The sequence below is a fragment of the Trachinotus anak genome, unplaced genomic scaffold (genome assembly GCF_046630095.1).
Source record: "Trachinotus anak isolate AG129_WGS33_773 ecotype Australia unplaced genomic scaffold, CSIRO_AGI_Tana_v1 ptg000009l, whole genome shotgun sequence".
Classification (NCBI taxonomy): domain Eukaryota; kingdom Metazoa; phylum Chordata; class Actinopteri; order Carangiformes; family Carangidae; genus Trachinotus; species Trachinotus anak.
This window is the reverse complement of record NW_027273860.1, coordinates 8,985,988-9,004,595: the sequence shown is the minus strand read 5'-3', so window position 1 is coordinate 9,004,595 and position 18,608 is coordinate 8,985,988. Positions and strand designations below refer to the sequence as shown.

General features: G+C 40.7%; 2 protein-coding genes across 4 annotated transcripts in view; both read left to right on the top strand.

Annotated features, from left to right (window-relative positions):
* The first annotated feature begins 1,394 nt into the window (after positions 1-1,394).
* LOC139625255 (phospholipid scramblase 1) lies at positions 1,395-7,012 on the top strand. 2 transcript variants are annotated; one of them, XM_071485085.1, is made up of 7 exons: positions 1,395-1,513; positions 2,123-2,233; positions 3,144-3,186; positions 3,291-3,511; positions 3,666-3,827; positions 4,327-4,488; positions 4,981-7,012. In XM_071485085.1, the coding sequence occupies exons 2-7, from the start codon at positions 2,165-2,167 to the stop codon at positions 5,008-5,010; spliced, it is 687 nt and encodes a 228-aa protein (XP_071341186.1). In that variant the 5' UTR covers positions 1,395-1,513; positions 2,123-2,164; the 3' UTR covers positions 5,011-7,012. The 2 variants fall into 2 exon arrangements, with proteins under 2 accessions (XP_071341186.1, XP_071341187.1); XM_071485086.1 differs by having other exon boundaries at positions 1,434-1,513; positions 2,156-2,233.
* A 6,300-nt stretch (positions 7,013-13,312) lies between these two features.
* The window catches only part of plod2 (procollagen-lysine, 2-oxoglutarate 5-dioxygenase 2), a 29,242-nt gene continuing 23,946 nt past the window's right edge, over positions 13,313-18,608 (top strand). For both annotated transcript variants that reach the window (XM_071485084.1, XM_071485083.1), the window contains exon 1: positions 13,313-13,804. In XM_071485084.1, the coding sequence (XP_071341185.1) occupies positions 13,702-13,804 (103 nt within the window). In that variant the 5' untranslated portion in view covers positions 13,313-13,701. The remainder of the gene's footprint in view (positions 13,805-18,608) is intronic.

Below are 18,608 nucleotides of genomic sequence, written 5' to 3'. Positions count from 1 at the left end.
TGTCATCTGAGAGCCTTCTGACCAGCATCTGCAGCCTTCTGCCTGATAATAAATGAAAAGAAATTAAATTACTATGCATTTCTTAAGTTGACACGTTCTCTACCCCCACCTCCTCATCTTTATCAAACAAGATCACACATGCAAAGCATATTCAGAGAACTTTCACCTTCATGTCTCTGTTGCTTGTGTGCACAGCTGAGCGATGTGGAGTCCAGCTCTGTGGCTACAGTTCTTAAGAATCATTCCACCACTGCATTGTAGGGACAGCAAAACTACAGTGTTCCTCATAACATGCAATTTGCGGATGTAACACAATCACTCCCTCTGACAGGATAGACCCGACTTTAACAGGTGAGCACTGCTTTTTTTTGGAGCGTAGCATTCAATCCTTATGCACTGTATCGACACATTCCTCACATATATACTGTTATTTACAAATGTTTTTTTTATTATGTCCTCATTTATTTATTATGTCCTCATAATCTGCACTGACTCATATTTTGACTATGAGTGGGTTATTGAGATGTTTGTGTAGACATTAAGGCTTTAAACACACCGAAGCCTTCTCTTTCAATGCCATTATCCATGTGCCATTGTATTGCGGTGTCTTTAATGTTAATTGGCTTATGACCTACTTGCTAATTACACTGCAGCTGACGGCGTCATACAGCAGCAGTTTTAGGCCAGGCGATGTTCATCGTCTTACATCATTCTGACTGAAAATACTATATGGCCATCGCACAACACATGTTCATATGCAAACTTACAATACTTTGATGTTAATATGGGAGAAATGAACCCAGCTAACAACAGGATCCATTCCATCATAAAATCTAAATCAATCTCTGTATTTAAAATCTGACAAAACTCAATATGCATCTCAAATGTCACTGGAAGCCAAGTGAACAAGAATAACATAAGATCAAATCTGGTCAGTGTGTAATTTGGTGTAACAATGTCTCTTGATGTTAAAGAAAGACACAAGAGCAGCTTCTCTCATAGCTTAATCCCAGTTTTAAAAACACACAGACTGAATGTTAAAAAAAAAAAAAAAAAAAAAAAATGCATCAGTGCAGTTGAAAGAGTAAGATTGTTGCTAGATCCCATTGTGCTGGTCATGTTGTATGTAAGTCTGCATAAATGGCGACATCTAGAGGATGAGAAATAAAAAACTGTTACTCTATTATTATTATTGTAAACATTCCTGACACACATTGATGAGAAACATCACAAAGAGTCCATGACTGTCGCAAAATGGGCAGAACTAGGTGTACTCCCTGTGTCTGGCAGGCTGTTTCATTACGAAAGACTATTGTTCATCTGGTCTTTTCTATTGTGGGCTATCATTGTGCTAGAGAAGCCTCTCTGTTGTGCTCTGCTCTACACTCGTGCTTCGTCATTGGTGCATGAAGATGGGAAGTACGATGACATCGACCAATGAGAGCAGAGGTTTATTCCATGGGCTCGGTTCCGGAGTGGCCTGTTATTATTTTAAGTAGCAGGTGAAATATCGGTGAGTATTCCTGATTCCGATCATAAGAGCTCTGTGTTTCTCGGCTAATATCACATGTCGCCTTTATAATGTTGTACTGCGGCGTCGGCGGTAGCAAGCTGCCTTGAACAAGTCGCTGTCTCCTGCGGAGGGGAGAAGCAGGCAGATCACCCCTCGCCTTCTTTCACCAGCCGACGAGGCGTCCGCAGGCGGCGGACATCACTCGTTTGACACGCCGACTCACGGAGACGTGCCGGGAAACGAGCTACGTTTGTAGCGACGGGCGGCGAGGCTTGTGCGGGCCTTTCGGCCTGGTGTTTATGTGCGAACGCACAGAGTAAGAGGATTTCTCACGGTGGTGTCTCCCCGTCAGAAGCCCCGTCACTTCCAGATAAACAGATAAATAACTGTGTCGCCCACCATGCCCCCGCCCCCCCGGGATTATGCTCATAATAAAAGCATACGCAGCCTCGCAGAGAGCTCAGCGGCGCTGCACCGCACAGACAGACAGAAAAACATATAAATCCGCTGTCCCTCGAGGGCGGGCTGTCCCCCATTTGTTTATGACTGTCACCTAAATTGACACAAGATGGCGCCATATCTCCGTTTTCAGCTCTCTATCATCAACAGGTCTCTCCCTCCCCCTCCCCCCCCCTCTCCCAGTCTGACAAAATGAATATGTATGCTGTGCCCAGTCCGGGAATACCAGGCTGTCCACCAGGGTTAGAGTACCTGACTCAAGTAAGTATCTAAATAATTCATTTTTTTTTTCTTACAAGTGTTTAATGAAATGTGTCTGGCCTATCACCAGCACCTCACATATTCATTTGTTAGTCAAAGGACAGAAGAAATGACACACGTCACCTTCCCTTCTGCTCTCTAAATATCCCACATCAACTTGTTTGGCTATCACAGACTTTTCTTAACTAATATATTTTAACTAACTAATATATCTCACACCCTACATGTGAAGATAGGGAGCTATTACAAAGCACCGATCCTACAAAAGAAGTAAAAATAAAATTACTGGGACACTTGAATAGATGGGTTTTCCATTTACAAAGAGTCCAGGATGTGTGTGCAATAAGAGAGCAGAAAACGTATTCCCACTGTGTCATGATAGTTTATTTATGGACAGTTTATTTATGTTTAGAAATATGTTGTAGAGCAACGGGATGGAAATCTGAGATTGTATGGGGTAGCCAAGTTGCACTTCCAAAACTTTTTTTTTTTTTAACCATACCAGTCCTTGTTCTGAGTATTATATTCATAATGTCAAATTTCAACTGTATTTCTCATTGCTTGTTTTGAATTGTAGCCTTATATGACCTGCATGTTTTATTTTGCTGTGTAAAGCACTATCATGTGGGTTTAGAAAAGTGATCTATAAATAAAGATTATTATTATTATTATCTTATTTTCTTATTTTTAATTTTCTATTTCCTTCTTCTTTTTATGATTATTATGTAAGCATGTGTGAAAATACAGAATGTGCTTTTACTGTCCAGATGTAAAATGTGTGCATGTTCATGCCAACTTTCCGCCCCCACCCCCACCCCCACCCCAACCCCCTTCTACTGAGCTGCTGCCTTTAAAAGGAAAGAACTGAACAGATTTAAAATCAAATGTTTGTGGTTATCTGGTTTTCTAGGTGGACCAGCTACTTATCAAACAGAAAGTTGAGCTTGTTGAAGGTACAGTATGTAAACATGACAATATTTCTGCCGCTGGGTTCGTTCTGTGCAGTCGGGTGAGTTTTGCAATCACATCTTCATACATATTGTTCATCTCCGTACAGCCCTTGTTGGCTTCGAAAGCAACAACAAGTATGAAGTCCGTAACGTCATGGGTCAGAATGTGTTCTACGCTGTCGAGGAGAATGACTGCCTCAGTCGACAGTGCTGCGGTCCTTTGCGCCCCTTCACCATCCACGTCCTTGACAATTTCGGACAAGAGATCATCACTGTCACCAGGCCACTGAAGTGCATGTCTTGCTTCTTCCCTTGCTGTTTGCAAGAGGTGAGTGTCTATGAAATTACAGTGTTCAAGGTGGCTCTAGTTCACCACATTGTCCACACCTCACATCTTCTAGTTATACATGTGTTTTTCAAACAATTTCTACTGAGGATATGACTACAAATCACACTCTGTTCTCTAACAATCCCCCACTCAGCTGGAGGTGCAGGCTCCCCCCGGTAACACAGTGGGGTACATTGTACAACAGTGGCACCCGTTCTCCCCTAAGTTCATCGTTGCGAACGAACACTCTGAGCCTGTACTGAAGATCCATGGGCCCTTCTGTGGGTGGAGCTGCCTTCCAGATGTTGACTTTGAGGTGGGTTTATCTAAACACAGAAATCCATTAAATTTGTGAAAACATAACACCACACGGTTACATTCTTGCCTTCTGGGCATTTTTCTTGTAAAGGATCCTCCTCGTGCTCTGAAGCAGGAAATATGTTTCCAATCAGATCGCGCTGTAGCATGGATGAAGCCATCGCACAGGGCATGCTCTTGTGTGGTACAGTGTGACCATTGTTCCATGGCTCAGCTGGTTTTATTAGGCTAAGCTGTGAAGGGATCTGGGTCAGTGATACAGACCTTTTACCAGGCCCAGAGGAGGGGTAACTGAAGCATGATATTACCATCACGGTTCCTCCTTAGCTGCTTTGAAGTCATTACAGGGGATACTGAACTCCAGTTACTGTGGCAGTGGGCAAAAACATGCAATTGGATGAGATTGAGAATTCTACCGTGATCTTCCTCCAATAAAACCAAACAATCCTAATGCAACACATGTCATTAATTTGTCTTCTCTGTAATTCTTTCCTCAGATTTTGACAATGGATGAAGTCAGCAAGATTGGGAAAATCAGTAAGCAATGGACGGGACTTCTGCGGGAAGCATTCACGGATTCAGACAACTTTGGTATCCAGTTCCCCATGGATCTGGATGTGAGAATGAAGGCTGTAATGATCGGCGCATGTTTTCTCATTGTAAGTGCAATAAGAAGCATTTGAACATAACTTCATCAGCTTGCAGCATCATTGCCTGTAAAGTTACTTTCGTGTGCGCTCCCTTTTTTTTTTTTTTTTTTTAGGATTCTCCCATAGCAAATTAACTGCTGCCAGAACTGTGGCTATTACAGATGCAGTAACCTCAGGTGACCCGGCTTTTATGGGCAATGTGTTTCTCTTCACCAGTAGTCGGAAATTTCATGTACCTACCACTTAATGCACCACTTAGCCTATATTTTGTGGGAAATGTGACCTGAAACCACCCCGATCACCACAAATGCAAAACAGCTTGACAGAGCTACTTTCTGTAATAGTGCTAAAAATGCTGCAGTTAATTTAGCAGTGACTTCTCAGTAAATAAATTCTACACCTTGGCTGATATATATTTTAACTGCATTTTAGGCATTACATTAATGTCAATTTACCGTTTTTGCTTTTTTATTAGGACTTTTGTCTTTGTTTTCTATGCAGGATTTCATGTTCTTCGAGAGTACGAACTAGGAGCCAAACTGGATTTCCATGAAAGCATTCAACATTCCTGGAAGAACAAGGCCACAAAGCCATGATGATCATTCCCAAAAGCCCTAACACAGAACAACCTTCAAATGGATAGTTTAAAGAAAGTACCAGGAGGTATCTAAATGTTATAATTTTGCATGAACAATGAAATAGAAGGTTTGTTTTAGACTTAGCTGCTCAGGTTGGTTGTTAAAACGAGTTAGTGGGCTGTGAGTGTCTTTTGTTACTAGAAAGAATTAATAGAATGATGACATTCACTTGCAAGTAAATGTAAAGTAAACATCATTACAGGCAAGTGCTACTATTCAGTTTGTGAAAGAAGGATTGGTGTCATTATAGTTTGTATGCAAATGTGCAAACTTTGTGTAGTTTGGTCATATTAGTAGTCAAGATGTTAATTTATTAAATTAAATAGAAACACTATGTTTGTAGCTATATTGTGTGAGACCTTAGGGACTCATGTAATATAGCAGATTTTAGTTCAGATATTTAATGACCTTATTTATTGATTTATTTTTTTCTGTTTAGCAATTTGTTAACATCGAGTAATGTGTGCACACAGCTTCGTGTATGTGTCTGCGTGCTATGAGTGTACTTCTGTGTGTGCACGGAAACATAAACTACCACAGGATACAAAGTAATATTTACAATGCCATAATAATTATGCATTGTCAACTCTGTAGAGGTTTTTTTTATTAGGGAATGGGCAGGTTACAGCTTGATGTGCTGTACCAGTGTTGTCCACAAGAGGGAGCTAGCTTTTTGTTTAAGAGTGACACAACACAGCCTAAATGAACAAACTTGCTTCTGCCATAAGTTTTTATTCACATATTAGTGTCTGATGACATGGTTTATTTTTGGACAAACTCAGGTTAAAATGCATGCTACTGTAATATAGTGTTGGCTGCTTCTGGCTCCAGGAATTACACATCTGCACCTGATACTATGACTATAAGGATGGAATAATATTTAGGAGGTAGTTATATATGTCAAATCATCGAAATATCAATGTCATGTCAGATTTTTCCTTATATTTTCTGCTACCAACATGAATTTTGATCTTTTCCACCGTCGCATTACATGTGTGACAAAAAGTCTGATAAAACCTTCAACCATCAAATGGCCATTGATACTGCTGTGCACCCTGCATCATTGTAAAAATGATTTAATGAGTATGGCAATCTTATTAGGGATGGTAGAAAGTGAAGCACTGCAGCAAAGATATTATTTATGTGCTACATCAACATTAAGGCCATGAACAATTCGTTTGTAGCATGATGATAAATTGTGTTTTTCTCCACATGAGACTGTGGAAAACCGATTAATTCACCCACCTTAAGTCATTTTAACAGGTATCACGTTTTGAAAGCATAAAGGTTTTATTTTTGTATAAAGTAATATAATCTGACAGCTGGAAGAACTATCTTGTGTCGAAAGTGTTGTTTTTCTGCCTTCAGTATCACGATACTTGTTTGTAGAATTACCATAAGTGGATTTGTCTTTAAGAGCAGCATTTTTTTTAAACTCGATTTTTAGATTAACAAAATGATTGACGTACTTGAGATGGATGTTTTTTGCAGTCTGTCCTGTTTTCATAGCTTAAGATGTTTAGAAAATATTCAATTTATGTCAATTGAAATTCCATTTTTTGCCATTAATAAGCCCGATCACTTCGCATGTCTTGTGGGGTAGAATGCATCAATAGTATAAGATGCTGCTACGACATCCTCTGAAGCCTCTTTGATTGTGTTAAAAAGCCAAAAATTAAAGTCAGAATGTGATACAAAGGGAACTTCGCTATTCCTAGTCAGTTATATATATGTGAGAAACAGTCAAAATACTTATTCTTATACTTTTGCACTAATACTGTGAACTAATAAACCATTAAGTCATGCAATGAATGCAATTTAACTCTGTGAGCTAAGCTTAAATTGTGCAGTCAATGGAAACACTTCAATAAAACACAATAGTGTGACGTGTGCAACTGTTTTGATTTTTGTTTCTTAAATCACCAGCTCCATTACTCCAAGATAGTTACTAACTTTAAGTGTTACAATGCTCAGACCTTGTAATGGGTAATGTAAAACCACTGAGCCTTGCTTGTTAATTCGTGAGTTCACTCGCTACTGTAATTCCCACCTTCATCTTTTTTTTAGCAATCTTCTTAAACTGCTAAGGTTAAATCTGAATGTCAGTTTTTTTGCTGCAAAAATCTGCTGCACAGTGCAATTGACTGGACGGATTACGTCAAACGCAGATGTCCTTGAACGATAACATGAAAAGCGAAATGAGAGCGTTTAATTTTCTGCCTTTTCAAATAAGCCATTAACCTGAAGCTGTTAACCTTGAGTCCAACCTAACGGAACTCTCCTTTTAAAGATTTTTTTAATCACACATCAATGAAAAGAGCTACTCTGGGACTAAGTACAGAGAAAGGCTGGACTTGAAGGTCACGCTTTAATCCTTGCTGTTTCTGGTGCAGTTTGGAACAGCTCCTGTTACACCTCTGGAACAATAGAAGCTTTTCATTGTGATATTTGATTGACTGATAGAAGATTTTTTTTTTAAAATCACTGTTATAGAAATATTCTCCATCATTTTTGCTGTGTTGAGTGGTCATTGTGAAAGTCTGAACATTTGATTCCAAATGTCTCTTACATTTAAACTTTCATAAGAATACCTTGTACTATCTCAGACTTCTATGTCTTTGCAAGTCTGATGTTGATGGTGATGGTTTTCACACGTTGCTTGGCATGATTTTCTGGAACATATGACCCGGCACTGCTCTGAGATCTATAGCTAATTATGCTGTGGTTGGAAAACAATGTGAACGGTGGAGGCGTGTGCATGTAGGCCCAGAGAGGACATGGGAGATGATTTTTTTTAAATTCCTTTTTATCGTGATCATGAGAACATTTTCTAGCAGCATGTCTCTAGAAAATACTGTATGTGGGATTTTTGAACATGTTCATGGTCCCCAGTGGATGAACTTGATAAACCAATTTTTCGTCTAGCATCACCATGTGGTTGTTCCATGGCCAAATTTCATTTAAACCTGTTCACAATTTTTGACTTAAATACATGAACAGAACAAATGTACAGACCTAATCTCACTACCTACACAAACTGCATAAACACACATGCTGTTGGACTAGCTTTTAAGCTGCTTTTTGTATTTCCTCTATAACACCACTTCTATGGTTGCCATATGCACACATGATTGTTGGTTGTCACTATAAAAGGTTAAGTCTCACCTGTGAACTCCTTGTGCCTTTCCCTGAAACCTTTGTCCAACTAAATGCCTGTACAGGAACAGCTGTGGTTAGAGGAGATTAATGTGTAACTCACCACTATTTCCCACAAATTCCTTGGCAAATGGACAACTGAGACTTCCTAAGAAATCATGCTCTCTAGGGCTACACTGCACTGGAAGAGAACATACATTTCCTGATATGCAAGACTTGTGCTGTAATATTAGATCCTGCAGAGCATCAGTCCTTCTGTAGAATGAGTGGAACACCCAGGCCACAAACAAGCCATGGCACTGATGTCACTGTAGCAATGATTTGCTAGCAGAGACGTCCCACAGCGGGAAAACACAGATGTTTCCCCCAAGTTACAGTATGTAGGATTCTGTTTTGTGCAACACTCACTTTTAAAACTTCCATTATAATTCGACTCATATTAAAATGTGTCGCCCAACTGTGTTATAATTACAGGTCACATGTCTTCATAAATGTCACAATTTGTTCCTCTTATTATTTGAAGTCTGGAAGTCAGGAGACAAACAACAATACAAAGAATACTTGCCTTTGTGATCAAAGCAAATGTGCCAGCTGAGGGTGAATAATCAGCCATGTGTTGTACTGTGTGACACATTCAGTGTAAACACTCTGAACGCAGTTCTTCCATTGTTTGTTTCATTCAACTGCTGGGTTTATGTACTTCACACACTTTGAGTAATGCTGAAAAGACCTTAAAATGAATTGATTGGGGCTGTTTTCTGTCCTGTTAGGGTTGTGATTACAAATCAGTGAAACTATTGTCCTAAAGGAAACTATGTTTTAACTCTGTTTCTGGCCTACGTTGGAGCTCAGCACACACTGGGAACTGAATGCAGTTTGCTCATTGACTGCAGTTGGCTCCCAGCAGCACACAGTAACTGGAATTTGTGGTATCAGTGCTTTAAACCCACTGTGATAAACAAATGGCTGAGGTAACATCTGTACAAACGCAGCTTAGGAAAACACTGCATACACACAAGTGGGGGAAAGGCAGCAGATGTAATAAAAATGGGGGTTGGTTATTTACTGTTACACTGCCAGAACAAAGAACAAACCAAACACTGGAGACAGTTTAGACCTCACCAACACTGTCTTCTAAAAGTGATGCTAATACACAACATATATACATTAGCTAATATGTTTTGTATTGTAAAGATGTCACCCTTCCTGGACTGTTGTTTGGGCCAATCTGTAGTGTCCATTTTTTTTATCAGTGAGGTGGCATTGAAAGTGGAGGATTTATGGAAGGTTGAATCCTTTTCTCCTCAACCTACTTTGGAGCCTTGTGGTTTTAACATGGCTGCCTAATGATGACATTCAAATGAAAGGCTGGGTAAAGAGCTCATTATGTGTAATTTTCAAGGAACACTGCCCAAAAACCCCCAGTCTGTTCGGTAGAAATGCAAATTTATAGGGCTGAAATTGCACAGGTTTGAAAGTTGCAAACATTTTCAACTGTGCACTGATTCAGAATTTAATATACAGTAATTTACTGCTCAAGTCTTTACAGTAAGATCAGGATGAAACAATAGATGAAAGACCGCCCATGATCAAAGCGAAATGATCCGTCTAACCCCTTTCCACTTTTGCAGCCAGACACTGGGCTGACATAAAAAATGTACTTGCTGTGCTTGTTAAAGTTCTTCGGTGTTAGATTAAATGTGGTGTTGATGAAACCCCTTCACATGCATCCTCCCAGCAACCCCTAGACCACACCATGAGCCAATGGATTCCCTGTGGCCTCGTAGGATGAACCAACGTGGACAGAAGGGGGCCGGGGATGACGTAGCGACGGCTTTTCAGGAAGATGAGCTGAGTGAAAGAAAGGAGTGCTGCCCTTTCCATTGATCTGTACTAGTAATTTAACTTTCTGTGGAGTGATCAAAGCATTCGGGATAAAAATAAAACCCATTCTTTTACAATCATGGTGCAATTGTGGGTTTTCAAGAAAGGTTTAGGGGACCACGTGTCTAGGATATGTGACTCACTACCAATTGCAAAACCATCCAGCTGTACCACCAAAAGAGGGTTAGATCAAAAATAGAGTAGAAAGAAGTCCAAGGTGTGTCCCGACCACTGATAGGTCTGTGATTTCGGCTTAGATAGGGCTTGAAGCAGTACACTAGCATAATGAAAGGGAGAACACATTGTTTTTGAGATTATACAGCCAACATTATTGATGGCAGTCATAAAAATAAGGGGAGGAATGGAGGAACTATTTCAGCCTCACTTTCCAATATGTCCCCTTTTTTCACAGTCCTCTTTTTCCCTCCAGGAATCTTTAGATTTACGTTCAATATTAGGCATCTCCTTTAGAGTTTCCCTGATGAATCATCTGTTTCTTCTTTCAGCATGATTAAATTTAAACAGCGCCAGTGAACCCACTGTCTCTGCAGAAGCGCTGAAAATAGATGATGCTCTACTGTTTAGTCTTTCACTAATACAAGGACAGTGGAGGCTGGAGGCTTGTGTGTTTTATTTGGAACTGAAATAAGCCAGAATTAAAAAGCAGGTTTCAGAACATGCCACCTGTGCAGTAGGAAGGTTGCCAAGAGTCACTGCTCTCTTTTCAGGTTGGTAAACAGCTGTATTTAGCTGTACGTCCATGTGTGCTGCAGTCCAAAGTCTGCTATCATCCATTGACACCCAAGCAGATCTAGAGTGGGGATAATTATGTGCAATTGTGCCTGGTTGCCCTGATGAGCCCCTGGCTTTCTACTCTATCCTCACCCCACTTACCGCAGCAGTCTCTCTGCTTATGTGCACTGTATCTGGCAATTTTTGTGTAATTAAATGTAATTTTCACCCACACCACATGCACTCTAAGTTTAAACTTGCCATCAGTGCCACTGCTACTACCGCATGTACTTAAAAGGCGTCAAATTTCTGCAAATCTTGACTTAGAAGGATGTAGGAGGCTGAACTTGATGGCCTCATGATTCTTACAAACTTCTACAGTATATCACATCTCCCGGCACATGGCTCTGTCGGGATTATAAACCACTCATACTTCAACTTCTGGACATCTTGTCAGAGTGTAATCAAATCCAGAGGATATTTCACTAGCTTTTCTAAATTTCTGGTGGGTGAGTTGAGCCAGTGAACTGAAGCAAGACGCACCATATTTCCTATCACGCCTCGCCAAAATACAGCATGTGGTTCTGTACCACAAACACTTTAATCTTTCAGCTGCAGATAGTTCCCTCCTTAGCCCACAGGGTAAAACTCCCTGTTAGATATTTGTCACTAACCCCTTATATAACACACTCTTTAAAGCTCATTTTGATTGCAAACAGTAGCACTGATACCTTTGTAAATCTGCTTAGCAGTGTAAGTTTTAACTTGACTAGTGTTTGCCTGAGTTTCACAGTAAGGAAGATTTCCTTTCAGGTTGAATGTGTTTCTATTTGAGAGACAGTTAGACAACAAGATTCTAGTGGTGATTTTCTCTTGACAGACTAATTTCCATAAACGTGTCTGGCTCACTTTAGTGTCAGCTGCATGCATTACAGTAAAAATAATGGCTGAAGTCCAAGTCAAGTACTTTGTTGAGTTTTCTGGCATTTCTCTGCATTTCCGAGGTTTATCAGGGCCCCGCTGGATAGAAGCAATTTATCTCATAATAAAAGTTCTGCTTCTACTGCCTCGGCATTGAGAAACCGCGAACGCAGTGAGGTCATTAAGTAAAACAATCTGGGCACTGGCAGTCATCGCAACTGCCATGCAAAGTGTTGAGGAATGGTTTGAGCCACGGGGGAAGTCTGTTACTCCCAATAAGGAATAAGAAACACAAATGCATTAAAGCATTGGTTTCAAGGTCAGCTGAGACACTAGGAGACATAGATACAATCAGACAGTAAATGGAAGCTGGATGTTATGTCTGGTTTCCTCTTCATTTCTCCCTCATGTCTGTGTCTGTGTGTGTGTATGGGTGGGTGGGTGGGGGGTGTTAGCAGAGCAGCTCTAACATCTGCAGCTTGACTTGTGCCATCACTGGCTCGATGAGGTCATATGGTTATCTACTGTGCTGTGTAGAGAAACAGTGGAAAGTAGCGATGACTTCACTAATCAACTGAAAATCTGACGACTTTCTTGAAGTGCAAAATGCCCCCAGACTCTTTTTTTCTGGCTTTTCATACTGTGTAGTTTTGTTAGGTGTAGGAAGACACTCTGAACAGAAATAGATACACAAAACACGAATAGCTGAGGAAAATACTGCACACAAGTGCCTTACAACCTTGAAACCAAGAGGAGAATCAACTTGTACAAAAGACTAAGGTGTAAATTTATAGTAAAGCCAAAGGTCATGATTGGTTACATGCCCAAAATACAACTTAATATCAACCAACTGGATAGAAGCCAAGTGTCCACAAGACAGTCACTAATATAAGCTACATGTAAGGATGAACACAGGTGATGTTACAGCTGCCAGGGAAAAGACGCCTGAACACAGAACATCTGGAATGCAGCTGGAATGATGTGGTCACCTTCTTCACCTAGCACAGGTACAGAGTTTATTCTGGGAACACACAGTTATAACACAGTGAATAGATGATAAAACAAAGAGTATTGATATACTAAAGATACATTCTAATTTTACTTTCACAGAACATTTTTCTGTTCATGATCGCACACGCAGGGTTTTTACTGTGAGTATGATTTACATTTAACTGAAGGACGGGATCTGCTGGTATAGAGCCACATTCATGCTAAGCTGGCCCGTACAGTGTTAAAACAGGGACAAGTGGAGTACTGTAAGTGATCTATACAAAGCGGAAATAATGAAAAACCAAAAAAAAAAAAAGAAATATCAAATATTACAGTTTTAAGGTGTGATTTTGTAGTTTTATTCCATGACTTAAAGGAGCCTGAAAAAGTCTCCTCTGAGCAGGGTGTACTGCAGAGGGGGTTTAGTGCTCAGGGGGAGGGGAACAGGGGAGGGATATTTAACAGTTAGGGGGTGGGGGTGGGGGGGTTCAAATACAGCTCTACTAAGTCACACTTTCGCGCAGGACGTCCCTGTGCCAGGGGTGAATACCGTTATCTTTCCTCCGCCACCGTCTCTCTGTTCATGGGCAGTTGCAATTAAGGAACCACGCCTGTTGCTCTAATTCCCCTGATCCGCGGTACTTATAGGCTGCCGTCCCTCCTCGGAGCAGTACGAGCTTTCTCAAGAACCGCTTGTCCAGAAAAAGTGATATTCACCAGGGGGATTTTTTTTTTTTTTTTTTCTTTTTGTTCCCTGTTTTATTTTTTTTTTTTTATTATCGCGAGAACGCACATTACGACCCTGCGGGGTTGATCCTGACCACTGCTGTGGGTCTGTGAGGAGGCGAGAGTCCAGTCGGTCCCCCAGCGCTCTGTCCGGGAACACGCACTTACAGCAGCTATGGAGTACCTCAAGTTTTGCTTTGTGTTTTCATGCTGGATGAAGTTTGCAAATTGTGTCTACTCTACTGAAACACCTCAAGCTCCTGCGCCTATTCCTAAAGGTAAACAACGGGGGAAACTTTCTCTCCCTCCCTATTGTTGCGAGTGGGTCGCCCCCGAACTGTAACACAACCTAACGTACAGTAACAATGCAGTGAAGCTGCCTCACTCATGCTTTTCCATGTTTGATCTCACATCTTCCAGCTGCATTTTCGACCTCTTGTGCCATTTGCGCAAATTGTGCAAGTTGACCGTCTACTGTGCAGGAGGTGCAGGTTGCGCCACACAGGCTGATCACTGTTGGATTCTTAATTACATGATTACATGATGGTTTCTCACAATCCTGTTTTTATATATATTGTTCGGCTGGGTGCGGCCCCCTGTTTTTTGGTTTTGTTTTTTTTATATAGGCTACAGATGTCATCTTATTAGAAATAATTAACCAATTAGTGGCGGGTCTTTGATGGTTTCTTTTGTTTTATTGCTTAAACTAAACTAGAACAATCACACAGTTATTAGCCGTGATTTGCTACACATCAAAACGGGAGAGAAATCCATTAGCCTTGGATTTTAATTATATGTTTTAGTAACAGAAGCGGCTATAAACCTGTTATAATTGAAGGTTCATGGAGCAGAGCCAAGCACGACCTGCTCTTACAGTTGAGTGCTCAGCTGTGGAGACAACCTATATACTGGTGCATGTACAGGTTTATTGACTTGTTTGAAAATCCTCGCCCCATTAACATGTTGCTGTGGTTAAATTGCTCTAAATTGCCCTAAAATCATTTCAGTTAAACACAGCCCTTGTCACAGTCACAGTGCATCTTGTAAAAACCGCAGACAGCAACATAAATGGACACATGAGTGTATGTCTGGGAATCGGAGTCTTTTCTAATGCTAAATTCTGCTGAGGGAGGTTGTTAACTATCAAGGCACAACAGCTGACTTCAGTCCCCACAGGCTCTTGACTGTCCTCTGGACTGGACTAATCTGGGTGTCTCCCACACAGTAGCCACTATAACTTTTACTATGGTTAAAATGTTTGCTTGTGTAATCCTTCCAACAACTTAGAAGGATCATATCGTCAGGGAACAGGGAGACCACATGCTATGATGTCTAAATCCATGACAGACAGCAACTACAACAGCTGAGCAAGAGGATTTGAACTAGATTAGCCCACCAAATGAAAGCTTCCATATTCAATGAGACCTTGCTGTCTGAACGAATGACCCTAATACCTGATTATATCAAAGCATTTTAATAGGATTGTCTTCAGTTCTTACTGGAATTCAATCAGGTTCCGTGTTTTTAGAGAACATTTTTAGGGTATCACCGGTGGCATCACTGACAATTAAGATTTTTACGTCGTGCCACCTTTCTGTATAATACTTGAATGAAAATGACAAGCAGAAACCTTTTTTTTTTTTTAAAATCCCAGTCAAATACACTCCACGCGGCAATTACTCATTAAATGCCAAAGTTTGATATGTAGCACAGATGGTCTTTTGTTTCTCTCATTCTAAACCAAATATGAGCCATATGTTTTTAACTGGGACATAATGATAAAAAAAAAAAAAAAAAACACAATTATCGGCCGTCGGGGGGCCTGCCTGGGTCATAATGTCAGTAATACTAATGCACAACACCTATTATATGATTTATTAATGGTGTGGAATATTCATTTCATGAGTCACTTTCCCCCCACTGTTGATTTCTTTTCCAGAGAAAGTCAGAGAAATCCCGAGTATTGGTGTGAATAGAGAAACAAATATCAGGATCATGTTGAGGTCTGATTAGCTGGGCTGAGGCCTAAATATGTTTCTTTAGAGCAATGTCAGATGACACGTCATCCACCATGTCACGAGTGCTTTAGACTGACCATCCTCTTAGGTGGGGACAATGGTTGTCATAGTTACGGGGCACTAAAAAGCAGTAGTGGTTCGTAAAAGCGCCAGTAGAGGGGCTAATGAAAAATTTTAGGACATGTTACACAGGTTTTCATGTTGCCTTATTAGTGTCGAATGCCATATGTGTGAGTAGAGACGTAGGGTTGTAGCAGAGATTCAGCAGTGAAGGGGGACAGTAGGAATGCAGAGCTCTGCCCATTTCTCACCTATGCACACCTGGCCAGTCACTGAGAACAGCAGACGTGGCTGTGGGGTTTGTCGGTTTTGGAAAGCTACAAAAACTGGGTGGTGTGGACCCCCACTGTCCAGCCGTCTGAAAGGAGCCTTTCACTGATTTCTGACTGACTGCGTGAACAGCACTTCTGACAGAGTATTGGATTTAGCATGTAGTTCTTGTGGTGTATGTCTCAGCCACTGCATATCTCTGCTCATGACTAGTCAATTTGATCCTATCATTTGAGTTGCTTTCACAGTTATTTCACATTGTTGTAAAACAGACTCTGACTATCAGCCTCTGTCTGTCAGGCAAACTACTGAAAACAATGTCTCTCCAGTGTTTTTAGTGTCCGGACCCAGGTTGTTTGGTCAGCTATGAAGTTTGAACATGTAGATGCCACTCTCTGAAAAGTGTAAAAGCTTATGTGATCTAAAGAAGATTTCAAAGGGGTTGCTGCTGTTGTAGAATGAGTTGTAAAATGTTGACATTATTTACTTGGAGACACCTTTTGTATTCCTTACAGTTACTAGGTTATATTTCTTGAGTGAATGGTTCATGGGAGACTGGTGCAAACACCATTACTCAATATGATCTAGTCTGCGCCACCGTCCCGTGGACTTGGGTGTTTTTAGATTGGACTTTTCCCAGACATCACTGACGTGTCAGCAGGCAGCATTTTATAGAGAAGAAAAGGAAACTCCACCTAAGGTTGTGCATGCCTTATATACTGGATAATAGCGCTCTCTATTGCCTGTAATTCCAGTCTAACTAACAAACCCTGTTGACAGGCCAAGCCTGCAATCATGTCTTAGAACATTGTCACTATATCACCACAAGCTTGATTCTGTGCCACCATTTCAGGCAAATATGCGTTGTGCTGTCTGCATATTTACTTACTTTTTTCTTAGCTGTGCCTGATGTATTTTCTGCCAACTATCGAACCAAAAGAACATCACGATATCCAGCAGAGAGTTCCCATCATGCAAAGTACTTTACTGAAAACAGATGAAACTTAAGCAGTGCTGTCAGGACAGTTCTAATGGTACAAATCCTCCATTATTCTAGCTAGAGAATCGTTTAAATAATGACTGTCTGAAAGTGGGAATCGAGCAGCTGTTGATTTTGATCAAAAGCTATTCTGACTGAATCGTGTAGCGATCCAGCTGACAGCGTGGACTCTTCAGAATCCCTCAACTACAATATGCATTCAAACTGGCCACAAAACGACAAAGACATTTACTTATAAAAGGTATTCCAGTGGCAAAATTTCATAGTACAGTGCATTTTCTCTGTTTTTAGGAGCCGATGATCCCAGTTTATATATAGTAATCACCGGAACCTGTTAAAACAAATCAGCTGGCTTAGAAGAAAATACAGATGCCAAACAATGCACTCACTGCTTATCTTTAAGAAGCTGTTTCAATTCAACCTCCAGGCAGAGAAACAGGAGCCGTTTCAAGGTAACACCATGTGGTCGTACATGAAAATGCTCAGCTCACGTCACCTTTGCAGCAAATACTATCAAAATCTAATAGTTTCAGTACAGTGATTTCAATTTGAAACTCAAAGGTTGAAACTCTAAGTGCATTATGTTGCATTAAACTACGTGTGTAACAGTAACACTAGGCAGTGGAAATCAGTGTCTCAACTGTAATCCTGACGCTGCTCGGACAACAGCACTGCATTACGTAAACCAGATGAAATTAGTTGTTGTTTTTTTAGGGTGAAGTAAATAAGGTAAACAAGATTCCAAAGGATGTGTGACGAGACAAAATTGTTTCCTGGCCCAGTGCTGGTGACATCATCACGCCACATGCTACAGCTGAAGTGCCTGTGGTTTGACATGTGTAATTGAAAACACAGGCTTTTGCTGTGGATGCTCTACTCAGCTCTTGTATTATGGAACTGGTGTATTTTATCAATTATGATGACTTTGAACACATCTCTAGAAAATCAATTCTATTTTAGTTCTAGGCAGCTAAAAAAAAAAAAGTTTGACTAACCAACTGCTGGATTTTCCAGTCTTCTGTGTATCCAGTCCCTCAAATCTGGTTACTGAGGCTAATTACAAGCACATGGAGCACTCACCTAAGTAGCGATAATGGCGTCTGCTACTGTAGGTGAAAAGGAATGTCTGCATGTCTGGAGGCTCCTGGCGTTTAGATATCAAAAGTACTACTTGTGTGTGCTTGTGGTTACATTAAAATTCTAATGCATTCTAAAGCTGGAAAAGCTTTAAAACTGTAGGTTGGGAAGCATGCATCTAAGTTTAGCTTAGAAATACAGGGATGGCAGAGTTACATATGTGAGGACTGAACAGTTATGTATTGGTCTAATGGTCTAACAAGAGATTTGTGTGTGTTTATCCTTCTTATATACATTCAGTCCCATACAAACACAGCGTACAGATGTGTTTTCCCAACACTGACAATCCAACATTCAAACCCAGTTCATGCAGTGATAAGTCAGCTGTGCGGAAGTGACCACGAAGCCACCCAAGCCTCCTCTCTCTCTCTCTCTCTCTCTCTGTCTCTTTTTTCATGTCATTTTTTATGTGCACAATTAAGTGCAACGCTGTGAATGGTTTCCAGGTGAGAAAGCCTGAATGTGTGCGCTGTTATCCCCACATTTAAACAATATCAGCTCCATAAATAGCAGCCGGCTTTTCACCACACCTTCAACTGTGGACATTCAGAACAGGTATCAACGCTTTAGATTTCCCTCATGGTCGGACAAAACATT